This window comes from Emydura macquarii, unplaced genomic scaffold, assembly GCF_026122565.2.
Source record: "Emydura macquarii macquarii isolate MOO-44397 ecotype Brisbane River unplaced genomic scaffold, CSIRO-AGI_Emac_v2 contig_3220, whole genome shotgun sequence".
NCBI lineage: Eukaryota > Metazoa > Chordata > Testudines > Chelidae > Emydura > Emydura macquarii.
In genome coordinates, this window is record NW_027133357.1 from 8,924,360 (window position 1) to 8,938,866 (window position 14,507).

The window sequence follows — 14,507 nt, forward strand, 5'->3', positions numbered from 1 at the left end:
CCATACCATCCCCTAGAGGGCTGTGTTGCGCACACTGGTCAGTTAGTTGCAGTATTTCTCTTGGGGACAGATAACTGATACCTTTCTTTCCTATGTGTTTATAAGATGCTGTTTGCTCCTACAGTCATCGGTCCCCAAGTTTGAACTCCAGGGGGTGAATGGCAGAGTGTCCCCAGAGGAGAGCCACGCTCTGGAATCACTCCCTTTTCTGGTCCAGAGCCAGATCATGGCTGCTATTAGGGTTAAGTGCACTCTGGCTTCGTCTATACTGGGGTATTAGCCACCAGGGCAAACCTCTAGATGCACCGCACTAGTGTGGTTTGCTGTCATTGCAAATGGCACGCATCTTACAGCAGTGTAGTGTCTATACTAGAGGTTTGCACTGATGTAGCTACAAGAGTGGCTAAAGAACCCCAGTGTAGACAAGACCTGTAGCCAGAGTGCATTTATCCTGCACATGGGCCAGGGGTGGTAGAAGTTAGGTAATAAGAATAATAGGACAGAGGAAGGATGGTCTAGCTTAGGACTCAGGAAGACCTGGGTCTCCCACAATGCCCTGCTCTGCTACAGACTTCTTGTGTGACATTGGGCAAGTCACTTTGCCTCTCTGTGCCTCAGTTCCCCTTCAGTAATACAGAGATAACAGCATTGCCCTGCCTCAGAAACGCGTTAAAGACTGTGGGGTGTGCAGATACTATGGTGATGAGAACCACGTAAGTATTGTACCTTAAGAAATTAAACACCCTTAGCACTGGGGCTCAAACCGGTGATTAAAAGCAGCGTCAGGGCCAGATCAGCAATTTACTCACTGCCTGGGTGTAGAAAAGTTGCACCAAGATTGCAGGGACGGTGCACGAACCGGACTCGATTGCTGTCACCAGCCTGCCATGCCCTTTGATTGCGGGAGCAGCGGCTGTAGACGGTTTCACACCAGGCTGGGATGTGCCTCCAGAGCATGACAGAGCACTGGGTGGCTGGAAAGGGGACGAGGCGTAGCTGGGGCTGACAAGGAGGCTGCCCTGTGAATCATGAGCATATTCCCAACACCCGGATTCTAATGAGTTCCTAGCACCTACCACCACCAAACCAGCAAGCAAGTGCTGGATCACCGGTAAAGATTCTGGAGCGGCTTAAAAGGGCCCAGTCTTGACGGGGTACTGAGAAACGAATGCTGCAGGTGCTCGGCACCTTTCAGGACGGGGCCCTTCTGGTCAGCCAAGGCCATGCAAAATCATGGAGGTTTTCAAAGGGGGATTCCCAATTTTATAATCACACTGGCCTCTTTTCCAACTCATCCCTCCCCTGCAGGATGAGGCAGCATCATTATCCTCATTTTACAGAAGGGGAAACTGAGGCACAGAGAGGGGGCGCAACTTGCTGCCGGGCCACACAGTGGAAACAGTGGAAATAAAAGTGGGCTGTTCATGCACAAAGGCAGGGGCACAGGTCCAAGCACCACAGCGGGAGCCTGGAAGCTCCCGTCTCCTCTGGCCATGGAGGGAATTGCTAAGTCACTTCCCCTCAGTGTGCATCCGTAGAACAGGGAGAAGGATACTCCCCGACTTCATGGGGGTAGATGGCAGGTTTGGAGGATTAACGACTGTGCGCGCAGAAAGGACTCGTGCACACTGCAGGGGTCTCCTTCAGCTCAAGCACTGCAACTCTGAAGATCCGGCGTTCACACCCTGCTTACCTCCCGTGCGGCTGTGGACACCACGTTCACCTTACTCAAGACCACCTGTGCCATTCTAACAGCTACACTCACTCCAGCTCGACCAGAACCCACTGGGTGCCATGCAGGAACCTGCTGGGGGTGGCATTCCCTAACCTGCGCTGTGCACTAGATGGGGTGATCGTCAAAGTCCCTTCTGACCTCAAAACTGATGCACGATCCTAACGCCCATGGCCCTGCTCTGCCCACAACCTACCACCACCAGGGCTCTTTAGGGATGAGAAGAGATTGGTCGGAAAGAGATGCCGGCTTGTGTCCAAACCGAAGCAGCGTTCGCAGACGTGTATGGCTGTGATCTTGAGTTTGGTTTGGAGATGTAATTCCCTGTGCGTGTCTAATGACAGCGATAATGGGCAGCTTTAATTAGTGGGCCTTCTAATAACCATGGGGCAGAGCAGCCCTTTAAATGAGTGGACGTGCTAGCAAGAAAACCACCACCTGACTCTGAATGGGCGCTGCATTCCTCACCTGATCTTCATCGTCAGAGGCAGAGCAAAGGTGTGTGTGGGGGGGAGCTGGCTGCTGTCCGAGAAAGACAAGGGCCCTGCAAACCCACCTGTGGCGTGGGCGAGAAGTGCGCTCTTGGCAAACAAACCCCCAAGGCCCAGACCTGGGAGCCAGTTGGCTGCAGAGAGGGAGGAAGAGGAAGGAGGGAAGGAAGGCGGCAGCCTCTTTCAAAACCCAGGGCCGCCCTTTGTTTTTGCTATGATTCAACCTGCACCAGTCACACACCTCGTGGGCTGGGGCTGGTTCACCGACAGCTGACACAACCGGGCTCGGTAAGCGGCAGTTGCTGCCCTCATTATCTTGATGGCACCTGGAGATAAGAGGCCAGACGCTGCCCTGATGCGTTGCTTGCCTTGGAGCGTTACCTAAATCCATTCATTTCCCCCAGGGACTGAGAACATCTCCTGCCTGAACAGCCAGGTCTTGCCAAACCCCTAGTGTGAACTGCTACAGGGTAGCAGCTGTGCCGTGTGCACCAGGCGCTGGCACCAGCGTGGCTATGCCAGGGCCTGGAATTGGGGCAAACCTGGAGCGCAGCCAAGGCCCTAGCCAGACCCAAAGCCCCAGGGCACGCTGAGGATGGGAGGTGGCTAGTAAGAAAACAAAGCGGACAGGAGAGTCGGGCCCGTGTTCAAGCCACGCAAGACTTTTGCAACAAACCCCAGAAGTCTTGGGGATCACACCTGGTTTTGCTGACACTCCAAGGGGTGCGGTGGCTGAGTGGTGAAGGCGCTTGACTACATTCCTGAGTGTTGTGGGTTTGGATCTCACCCTGGAAGGTCACCTCCAGTTCACCGCGCTGCAGAACGGGTCCCTGATCCATCAGGGTAGGGCAGGCAAAGGTGGCTGGATGTGAGGCTGGCCACATCACTCCCTTGGGTACTGCTGGCGATGAAACTGATGAGTCTTAACCGTATCAGCCCAATGAGCCAGAGTGAAACCCCATTCAGGGAAGGATAAGCACCGCAGGTGGCTGGGAATTAAAAGCGGGGAGGGAGTTTCACCACTTGACGCCTGCCTTTGGGGCTGTCACAGCAGCAGAGGGGGGACAGTTTCCCCCTGAGTCATCATGGCCAAAGCTCCAGGGCAACCTCAAAACGAAAATTTAAATCAATCGGCTGCACTGCAATAAATAAAGGGTTTTCCCTAATGGAAACACTGATCCCAGTTTAATGGTGGCAATATCACAAGAGGGGGAATGTAGGACTACGGGAGCTGCCAGCCCATCACAGCCAATCTCCTGTCTGACTGCAGCAACACCTGACGCTTCCGAGAGCGGCAAACCCTTCTCCATAGGGCACCTGGCCAACCATGCCCTGCTGGGGACAGTGGGGTGCGATTCTTTCCTGCCCGCGGTGGTGATGGATGGACGTCCTTTAACATGGAGGCTGGATTTGTCCCTCGCTTCCCCAAGCAGGAGTGCTCGCAGGGGTCAGGCCGTTCTCTGACCCAGCTGGGGCGAGCACCTCACTCACCTCCATGGCCAGGGAATTAATGTGCTTCATACCTACCCTGCCTAAGCAAGAGGAGAGAGAGAAGCAGCTACAGGTGGGATTTCTGGAAGCCCTTATCATTGGCCTAGCTCTGCCCCATTGACGTCAATGGGAGTTTTGACAATGCCTCCGAAGGGAGTGGAGCACTATAGAAGATCCCATCCTCCACGTATACTCCCAATCTCCTGGTGGCTAACAGAGACCATTAACCCTCAGCCCGACCCAGCCCCTAGGGACTCTCCTGTATAAAAAGATACTGACTTCCTGTCTGAGCAATGTGGCCTGTTGGATAGAGCACTGGATTGGGACTCAGGAGACCTGGCCTCCATTCCCAGTTCTGTCACTGGCCTGCGCGGTGAGCTTGGGCAAGTCACTTCACCACTCCGTGCCTCAGTTTCCCCATCTGTGAAATGGGGATAATGATACTGACCTCCTTTGTAAAGTGTTATGAAATCCACCAATGGAAAGTGCTATAAGAGATAGGTGTTAGGGTTCCATTTTTAAGGAGATATTAAAGGGCAAAATCAATGATCAATAGAGGTTTTCATAAACAGTTAATCAATTGTTAGACTCAGAGTCCAGCAAGTCAGTACATTGCCTAGAACATGCTTATAACCATCTGGCACTCATACTACTCCTGTCTGCAACATGCTTAGAGCAGCTGTTCATCATTTATTAACCCTTTATACCAAAGGTTCCATTTCTAAATGGTTGATATAAAGCAGGATAAGAGAGTACTGCGGCAGCACGCCACTCTGCTATCTCACTGCTAGATGCAGCACAGATTCAGACTATAGCTGGTCAGAATTTTTTGCCTAAATGGGGTTTTGTTTTGGTTTTTTGCCCCAAAATGACAATTCATCAAAAACCAAAACTGTTTGCAAAACAGGGCGTGGTTCAACAAGACGCCTGCCTTGAAAAATGTTGGTAGAAATTGTTTAGAGATTGCAAAACATTCTGTTTCCAACACTGAACTGGAAAGTTTGGGGGTGGGTGGGCGTGTTGAGTCAAAATGACTTTTCATTGAGATATTTTCATAGTTTACACTTAAAGGTTTAAAAAAAAAAAAAGTTGAAATTGAAATGAAACATTTCAATTGATCTGAACCAAAAAACATTCTGAGGTTCTCCATTTGCAAAAATTTTCAGGATTTTGACTTTCCATCCTGATTTGGGACAGGAAAGTTTTTTGAAATGTCAAAAATTCTCATGGGACAGGAGAACCATTTCTCACCCAGCCCTAATTTGGATTGTTACAGTGGAAAACTGCATTACTGGAGCATTTATAAGTATCATGTAACCGCCCACCTTGTTTGGGTTACAGGAAAATATGAAGGCTAAGTTTATTTTGCAGGAGGGAGGCAGTTTCTGCAGAAATAAGCTTCAAAATTGGGGCTTGTGCCATCACTAGAACCTCAAGGCAGAACAATGATGGAGGACTGCAACCTCTTTGGGGCAGGGTCTGTCGTTTTGTTTGGTATTTGTACCGTGCGTAGCACAACAGGGTCTTAGTCCATGACTGGGACTTGCACATATGAAGCATAAATCACACAGCAGACCAGCACTCAGTGAACAGCACCGGGACCTAGGAATGACAGAGTTCTAACTCCAGGTTCCAACACAGACTTGGTACAATGCCTCGGGCAAGTGACTTCACTTCTCCCTGCCTGTAAAATGGGGGTGACAGAACTGAACCTTGGCATGGGCTGGGAGCTGGAGAAAAGGAGGAGCTGACAGATGGGAAAAGCTCATGGCTGTATGGGGCTGGAGATGACCAACTAGCCACATTGCCTCCACTTTATTGCTCCACTCCAGGGTGCTTTAAGCAGCTCAAAAGACAGAGGACCAGACAGTCTTACAGCTCAAAATGGCCTAATATTTGTATGGAAGACACACGTGTGCATATTCCTACGATACATCCACTTCCTCATTTGCGAGCCACTTCGATTTTCCAAGGAGTCATGAAAGTTGTCAATAAGGCTGGATCTCTCTCTCGTACACAAGCAGAACTTGAATAGCTCTTCAAAGAAACTGCAGCTTTTTATCTCTGCATTTACTGATTGACTTTGCTAAGCAGGGTAGGACCGTTGGAACATCGCTCTCAGAGCAGGCTGACAGCCCTTCAGAGAACCACAACCTGCCCACGGTCCCTGCAGCACAATTTGCCCACAGCCCATCATCCCGCCCCCATGGCATGGTCAGTTACCCTTGAGAAACTGACACCCCTGTGCCACAAACCATGGAACACTCTGGATTAGAGACAGGAATGTTTTCACTCTACCAACCAATTTCTGCTCCACACATCTCAGTCAATCTACCGCTTTATACATGCATATGTTCACCTCCAGCCGTATAGCACAGGAATCTACACATTCTTGCAGAGACACCAGCCTTATTCAGCGCTACCTACACATTCATTTATCTCAATCCCACTATGAAGTGGTTTAACCCTTTGGAGACACCGATATAAACGCCATAGAGCAGAGACGTTATATATGTAAAGCCGTATGCATTTCTAATGCCAACAAACAGCAGGCTATGTTGCAAGTCAGGTGTAAGTCAGTCCAAAAACCAGGGTAAGAGAAATCTTGGAGCTTGCACCGATATAACATTCAATGCAACTTGCATACCGAAGCAGCAGAGAGGGGGTGTGAGAGAAGACAGCTTGTCTCTCCCTCTCTCCTCCCTCTCATATCTGAACACACAAGTCTGATTTTGTACACAGCCTCCCATCTTTACCATGGACCCATCCAAAATCCCGGGTCCACAAACTTTGGCATGCTCAAAACCTGGAGGCAAGTTTCTGCAGCTCGAGCCCATCCCTACACAGCGTGAAGGGCTCTCTTGCAGCCATCTTTCGAGGGGGAATCCCAGGAAAGTCAGATCCTTTCCGAACCCGAGCCCTGCAGGCTGCACTGTTACAGTTTCCCTTAAAGGACACCTCGGAAAACCTTTAACACATGTTCCTGTCTGACAGCATATTCTCTTTGTGCTAGATCCCACACAGGGATCCCATCCAAGACATACCCTATCCCCCCAGGCCCTGCTGCGAAGTCAATGCGGCCCTTGGACCCGGACACCTACATTTACCTTGACTCCAGAGGTTGCCACATCCACTGATGCCAAGAAAGGAGAGGGCTAAAAATCCAACCTCTGGCTCCAGCGTGGAGGGAGTGGAGGCAGAGCAGCGAAAGCAAGGGACGCTCCTGGTAGAAGGGTATGGGGGGGTGGGACGAAAAGAAGTGGCAACAGCTTCTCTCCTCGCCCTGGCACGGCTGTCTGTGCGAAATGAACGTCCCAGTGCTGGAGGGGCTGGAAGGCTGATAAGCGAGGTTTGAAATCTGAAACTGCAGGTTGGCTCAGTCATATATAAACACACACACACCCATTCATTCTCCTCTCACGCCACCCCTGCACGCTTCCTTGGTAACATCAGGCAGCCCTCTAGCTGCACCACTGGAAACTATATGCTCAATGAAATTCAAAGAGCGGGGGAGAGAAGAGACCTGTCAAAAAGAAATCCGCCCCCGTGTCTCCTCAGGATCAATTCTGGAACGAAAAAGCCGTTCACAGGCTCGAGCAAAGAACAAGAACAAAACCTGACATTCATTTTCTCTGACGCTGTTGAGGGAACCGATATATTTTTATCTCCTATGCAAAGATCTGATTCCACAGCATGCCAAGATAGAAATATCCTGCTCTGCCTGTCGATTGCCAAATGCTTTGCAAAGGCGGGCAAGGCTCACCATGCCCATTTTACAGACAGGAAGACGGAGACATAGAAGTGACTCACCCAAGGTCACCCAGTTGACCAGTGGCAGAGCTACAAATACATCCCAGGTCTCTGAGTCTGTTTGAAGGAACAGCAACTAGTGTGTTTGCTCCAGCACATGTATGGCTTGCACGGCTGCCATGTTTACTAATATCAAGAACACCACCAGGCACTTCCATTATCTTATAGAGCATCTAATTCTCCCATGCAACACCCCATGCGATGGCATTGCCACCCCTATTTTCCAGGAGGGGAAACTGAGGCACGGCGAGTTTTTTTTAGTGGTCTGCTTTTCAGAGGTACTGAGGCACCTCTGAGCACTGTAGTCAAGCTCTGTATAATTCAAGTCATGAAGAGCTTGATCTTCAGAACTGCTCTGGGCCAGATTCACAAGCCCTCACCTAAATGGGAGGTGAGCTATCTAAATAAAGGCCAGGTTTTCTGCTGTGCTCTGCACTAGAGATCATCAGGAAATTATTTCTGCCCCTGCTTGCCCCATTCCCCAAGAAAAAACATTTTCAGGTTTTTCTTGGGAATAAAAAAAACCCCAAAACATCTAAAAATTCAACCCCTGGAAAGAGTTGAAAGAGAAGTGAAGATTTCGGGTGAAATTTTTGATTTGGTGAAAAAGCCATTTTCCACTTGAAAAAAGTGGCGTTGGGAAATGTTCACCCACTGCTACGCTCATGGCCAGACTTTCAAAGCAGCTCAGCACCCAGCACATCCAGCTCTCCTGAAGGTCTGGCCCCACTTGTGTGTGCTGAGCCCTTCTAAAAATCCTGGTCTCAATGATTTGCTTAGACACACAGCAAGTTCGTGGCAGAGGAATCCTGGCTCCCAACCCTTTACTTCATACACACTGCCTCTATAATAAGTGGTAAGGGTGAAATCCTGGCCCTAGGAAACTGAGTGGAGGATCTTTGTCAGTGATTTCAATAGGGCCAGAATTTCAGTCTAAGTTCTTATGTAGGGCTTTCACCCAAAGATCTCAAAGCACTTTAGAAAGGAAAGTTGGTATCATTGTTGCCATTTTACAGGTGAGGAAACAGAGTCACAGGGGAAGTGACTTGCTCAAGGTCACACAAGGTCAGTGGCAGAGCTGGGAATAAAATGCAGGTCTCCTGACTCCCAGCCCAGTGCTCTATCTGCTAGATGAAGCTGCCTCTCTTAGGCAATGCACTGGTATCTATACTGCATGCATTTATATGTACTACTGTTACACAGTGCGTATTGTCTTATCACCACTTCAGAGCCTGAGCCCACTACAAGGTAGAAGGCCTCCAAATGAAGCGACTCACAAAGCGCTGGTGAGATTGGCCCTCAGTCTCAGAGTGCAATTCAAGATCGTGGCCAGTCTATACACATTGTACCACCTCTTTCTGAAACAGGCTTTTCAGCCGGCAAACAACAAAGCAGGTGGCCCGGATATGCCGCGCGGTGTCCGTTTAAATGATGCTCCATTCCGAAGTGCCACTGAAGTCACTTGACATGTATTTTCAGCCCAACAGCAGACCTGCCACATTCCCCAGTTTGTGGTCAGTATCAGATGGGGTTTTACAGTAATCCAGCCTTACCAAAGACAAACAGATTCACCACGGGCGTCGTTGCCGGACGGCCCTATCCTGTAATGGCAGGAGAGGAAAAGAACTACATAATCTAGGACTTTTCCAACTCTCATCTCTATAGCCAAAATCCTGCTCCCATTTGAAATCAGTTGAGGTCAGTAGGGTGAGGATTCAGCCCTGCACTACATTGTGGTCAGAATATTTACTGGGTCCAGATGGTGCCGCTGTGATGATTTGCTTAAAAAAGAGCTTCCAAGATCCTTCGAGTCTGGAAAGTCTGTGAGCATGTTAAACACACCAACAAAAATAAATCAGAGCCAACCCTGCATCTCCTAGAGGGGGCAAGTGAGCCTTAGTAAGGTCACAGCTTTGGAATAGAGTTGATCCCAACTAACCAAACCACACCAGGCGTGAGATAGCACGATATTATTTCCTAGCTCTGATGGAGCACTTTTCCTGGCATAGATCCCAAAACATTTTACACAGCAGGTCAGTATCATTATCTCTATTTTATGGGTGGGAAACTTGGGGCACAAGGAGGCGAAGTGACTTGCCCAAGATCACCCAGAAGCAGAGCCAGGAACTGACCCCAGCTCTCTGAGTCCCTTCATCGCTTGCCCCATTGCTCCGCTGGCATTAGAGAGACTATAGCTGGCCATGATGGTGACGCAGAGGTCAGGAGAGGCAGGATCAGCTGCCCATTGCTTTCCAGAACCAACACAACTCACACCTTATTATTATTATTATTTTTTTTTACACAGCAGCCTTTTCCTGGTAGCCATTGCTTTGCCCCATTAATTCTCATGCTCCAGCTGTCCTGCTAACATGCCATCATATGACTCGGAGCTGTTCAGTAACCAAAGAGAGAATTAAACAAGATAAACAAAAGGTATTTTGATACCTGGAGTGTAGAGTCAGGATACAGCTAAAGCGGCCGACAGAGCCACCCTGCAAGATTTCCTCATGCCAATGTTGTAACGATCCTCACTGGCTTCCGCTAAAAGAAAAGAGTTTAGCAAAACAAAGACACCCACAAGGGAGGCTCGATTCATCGGGAGTGCAGCGCTTAGCTCACCCTTCCTGGCCGCTTTGCACAGTCAGGAAACCTAACTACTGTGGCAGACACCTGCCCTGTTTTCAAAACGCTGCACTCACCTACGTGCCACATCTGGAACAGCTGCACACCTGGGCTCCTCTGCAGAACAGCTAATGCAGGGCTGTGCCTAGCGTATTTCATTTCACAGTTCAGACTGGATGGGCTTGTGGCCATGGCACTAAACGGGATCTAGGTTCACTGTCTCTCTGGGCCTCAGGTCCCCATCTGTCAAAAAGGAGGGATCACTCCACTTCCCTGCTCTCCTTTATTTCCACCTGTCAGCTCTTCAGGGCAGGGACTGTCTCTTGCTAGGTGTCTGTACAGCATGTAGTCAATGGGGCCCCCATCTGAGGTGGGCCTCCAAGGTGCCACCAAGCAAGACACAACAAACACAGCTGCAACGTTGCTTATGAGCAACAGAAGCCAATGCTGGGCTGAGAAGAACTCCGTGGCTCCAAGCTGCGCTCGACCGGCATGATCAGTCTGGGGAACGGACGCCCACCCGAGGTGTCCGGAGGACTCCCACGGGCCACCTGGCTCTTTAGCTGACATCAAGCTGAGTAAGATCTCTCAGAGGAAAAGAGGCAGGCCGATCCCTCATTAACTGCATCAGCTGGATAAACTCCACCTTGCCACACAAAACAGCACAGCCTACCGCACAGTCTGTTCCCTCCCCAGCCATTCCTTTAAGGGGAGACACTATATCCATATGGACTGATATACATTCATTGTAGGGCTGACCTCGATTCTCTTCGCTTGCAAGGCAGCAGGCAGTCGCTACCTCAGCTGGTTTAGTCCTTTGAGAAGGGTGATGCGCTGACTATTTCAGCATGAAAAAAACGTTTACTCCTCCTGCCCCCTTTATCCACAATGTCTTTACTAAAATTCTGCCAGATTGCAAGGGGAGGTTATGAGGATTTCCTGCCTTGATTGGCATTCCCAAATGCTGCTAAGTTATCCGTGCTGCCAGAGGCTTATCCCGGGGGCTCATAAAAATACCTTGGGAGAGCAAATTCGGCCTTGGAGCGGACCGGATTGCATCAAGCATGGACCAGACTGCCTCAAGCGTCAGGTTTTTTCATTACAGATGATCATGACCCCCAGCTGATCATAGGTCTGCAGCAGCAATATAGTCGGTACAGTTCAGCAGGAAGAGGCACAGCAGAACTCGAGTGGCAGGGGGTGGAGTTGCACATCAGACTAGAGACGCTTTGGCAGTGCTTGTTCGGGGACCCCTGACGAGAGGCAATGGGGGCTGGAGGTCAGGAATGAGGAACAGTAGCCAAAGAGGGAACAAGTGTGGAACGTTACCAGTGAGTGGAGTGGGAAGAGCTTGGCTGATCTAGGGACACGAAGAAGAGTGTTCAGCGAATATCTGGTCAGGCAGAATCAGTCCAGCTTCACAGGACATCTGGGCCTGGTTTGTAAGGCACCCACCCATTTGCTGCAGGACAACGGGTCAGTTTTGAATCAGCTGCCTTCAACCCTGCTGCCTAGATGCTGGGGGCATTAAAAAGCGGTAGCTGGAATGAGGCTTGCAGGCCATTACACATTTCCCTGCTGCAGCAGAATGCAGGACTGGGCTTCTGAACAATGCTCGGCTCGCGCTTGCTAGCGGATGTACAGTACCAGGCAGAGAGAGAAGAGCTGTGCACCCGCTCGCTCCTGCTCGCACGAGAGGCCGCAGCAAATCAAGAGGCCCAGATGCAACGTCCCAAAGGTGCTGTGCGATGCAGAAATGCTGCGTTCCTGATGCGACGATGCTAACAGCACAACACCCAGACGTGACGAGTCGGGGCCCAGCTGGCAAACACGAGGTGGAAACCCTGGAGTGAACCGAAGGCTGTCCCTATCTGCCGCAGCCTCGCGCAGGAATGCCCAGCGATAATGCAGGCATTATAAGGGATAAGATAAGGGCCTGTCAGGGTATACGTTATCAATCACCCCTCCTAAAAGGGATCTAAGGAAGCTCACTTGTCTGCAAAAGTTTCCTCAAGGCTGAGAGTTGGCATGCAAGGTCTCGACCTCCAGGAGTGGGATTCCAAGGCGTAGTTCGGGGGGGGTTAAAGCCTTTTAAATGATTTCACTCATTATTTAGGCAGTGTCTGGACAGGGAGACGAGAAGGGTTTATTGATGCATGGTCCAGAGTCTCTCTCCACCCCCCAGTTCTACACGGGGGAGTCGCCTTTTGTTTTCGATGTGCGCACACATGAGAGGGGAAATCAAGGTCTTGTACTTGCCCTGCAGATAAACCCTCTCCAGTCCCCATTAGCTTTCATTCCAAGCTGCGGCTTGCCATGCTGGCTGAGGCAGAGCCACGGCATTGGAGCGTGTTGAAAGAACACATCCCTGCCACGCAAACAAGCACCTCCCAGGGGGCACATCAGGACACGTCCAATGTCAACAGCACGACATGGCAACCACACAGAAAGGTTTTCAGCAAACACCCTGCGAACAGCTCTCCTCGCCCCGGAACCAAACCAAAACCATCCCAGCGGGTGACAAAGGGATGAGGGAGGAAAGATGGTTAGAGTTATTGAGCTAGCCTTTCCCTTGCGACTCAGCCACGCAGTAAGCGAGGTGGGTCCAGTCTAGGTCCACCCCGAACTGGTGGTTTGTGTCTCACAGCGCAGCATGCTGAACAAACAACAGCGCTGGGTCTTTCCATACATGGCCCCTTCCATCCAAAGGCCTCCAAGCACCCTGCATATATTATTGAATTTAGCCTCACAGCCTCCCCCTGGCAGGCCAGTGCTGGCATCCCCATTTACACACAAGGAAACTGATGGAGAGAAAGCATTAGCTGACTCACCCAGGGTTCCAAAGTGAATCAGGGTCAGAGCTGGAACCAGAATCCAGATCTTCTGACTGCCAGTTCTATGCTTTAACCATTAGACCTTCCCCATCTGGCCCCTGCTCAGGAGGGGACCAGGAGGGGTGGGAAGACAGGGAGTGCAGCACGTGAGGATTGACGAGTATTGGGGCTGCTGTGTGCTGACCCCAGAATTGGAGTCAGAAGGGTTGATGTGCGTGTACTGGCGGAGCTGGGGAGAGGTATGTCTGGAGTACCAGGAGGCTGCAGGTCAGGACTGAGGAGCACTGGCAGAGCCGAGTCAAGGAAGCTCACACAGCACCTGTTTGCTCTACGCCCGGCTCCGGCTCACACTGTCAATCCCTCACTTTGATGCACTTTAAAGAATTCATTATGTTCACATTCCAACAGTCGCTGTTTGTTTCCAAATAGGACAATCTATTTGATTCAGAAAACTCCAAAGCAAACAATTTGTCTCATGCAACCTCGACAGGGAGAGAGCACGGAGCGTGTGGGGGAAGAGGAACAGAAAACATGGCTGTATTAGATTTACAAAACCCAGAACAGCTGATCATCGCTGTTCAGCCAGCCTGAACGGATACACAGCGCCGGTGAAAACAAACACCCTGGATGTGGGTGCAGGGGCATGCAGAGCACAGCATGCCACGCTCGCCGTGCACAGACGGACCATGAGCAAGAGAGACTACCAGTGACAACGGCCCTGGCCATCCATGGCCCCTCCTCTCGAGCATAGGATTTGCCACCAGCAAACCCACTCAGCTCCAAGAGTGGCCAAGAGCTGATGCTTCAGAGGAAGGCAAACTCCCCTCCCCATAAGGCAGCAGATCCCTTAATCCTCACACACAAGATGCTCCTTCCTTCACCCCCTCCTCCCTAGTCCTCTCTTTAATGCCCTCTCCCCTCTGCTGTTAGTTGCCTTCTTGTACTCTGCCCTATGCCCTGCACCGCTCTGCCCCTTGCCCTGCACCGCTTTCCCTGCGCCTCTCTGCCCCACATGCACTGGGACAGTGTTAAAACGACTGACAATCCCACTCTCTACAGCAGTGGCTCTCAATCTTCCCAGACTATTGTGCCCTTTTCAGGAGTCTGATTTGTCTCGTGTAGCCCAAGTCTCACCTCACTTAAAAACAACTTGCTTACAAAATGAGACAAACATGCACAAGTGTCACAGCGCGCTAGGACTGAAACCTTGCTTATTTTTTCATTTTTATCATATAATTATAAAACAAATCGATTGGAATATAAATATTGTACTTACATTTCAGTGTATAGTATATAGAGCAGTATAAACAAGTCACTGTCTGGATGAAATTTTAGTGTGTACTGACTTCGCTAGTGCTTTTTATGTAGCCTGTTGTAAAATGCGGCAAACATCTAGAGGAGTTGCTGTACCCGCTGGAAGAGCTCTGGGTTCGCCTGGTTGAGAACCACTGTTCTACAGGGCAGCAGTGACAGCTGCGACGGGGACTCGGGTGTTCATGGTATGCTCCCCTTACAGACAGCCTAAGC

The 14,507-nt window shown here is 50.4% G+C and overlaps 1 protein-coding gene and 1 long non-coding RNA gene across 9 annotated transcripts in view; both read right to left on the reverse strand.

Annotated features, from left to right (window-relative positions):
- Nucleotides 1–14,507, reverse strand: part of PLEKHA6 (pleckstrin homology domain containing A6) — a 134,756-nt gene that overhangs the window by 81,475 nt on the left and 38,774 nt on the right. The window contains exon 1 of one of the 8 annotated variants that reach the window (XM_067531856.1): nt 6,822–6,910. The exons of the other annotated variants lie outside the window; for them this stretch is intronic. Within the exon in view, the coding sequence (XP_067387957.1) occupies nt 6,822–6,844 (23 nt within the window). The 5' untranslated portion in view covers nt 6,845–6,910. Of the gene's footprint in view, nt 1–6,821; nt 6,911–14,507 lie in introns of those variants that run through there. 8 annotated transcript variants of the gene reach the window in all.
- On the reverse strand, nt 8,864–10,074 carry LOC137142364 (uncharacterized). The gene is made up of 2 exons (XR_010916900.1): nt 9,970–10,074; nt 8,864–9,125 (listed from the first exon to the last, which is right to left on the reverse strand). It is a non-coding gene; the product is annotated as an uncharacterized lncRNA (long non-coding RNA).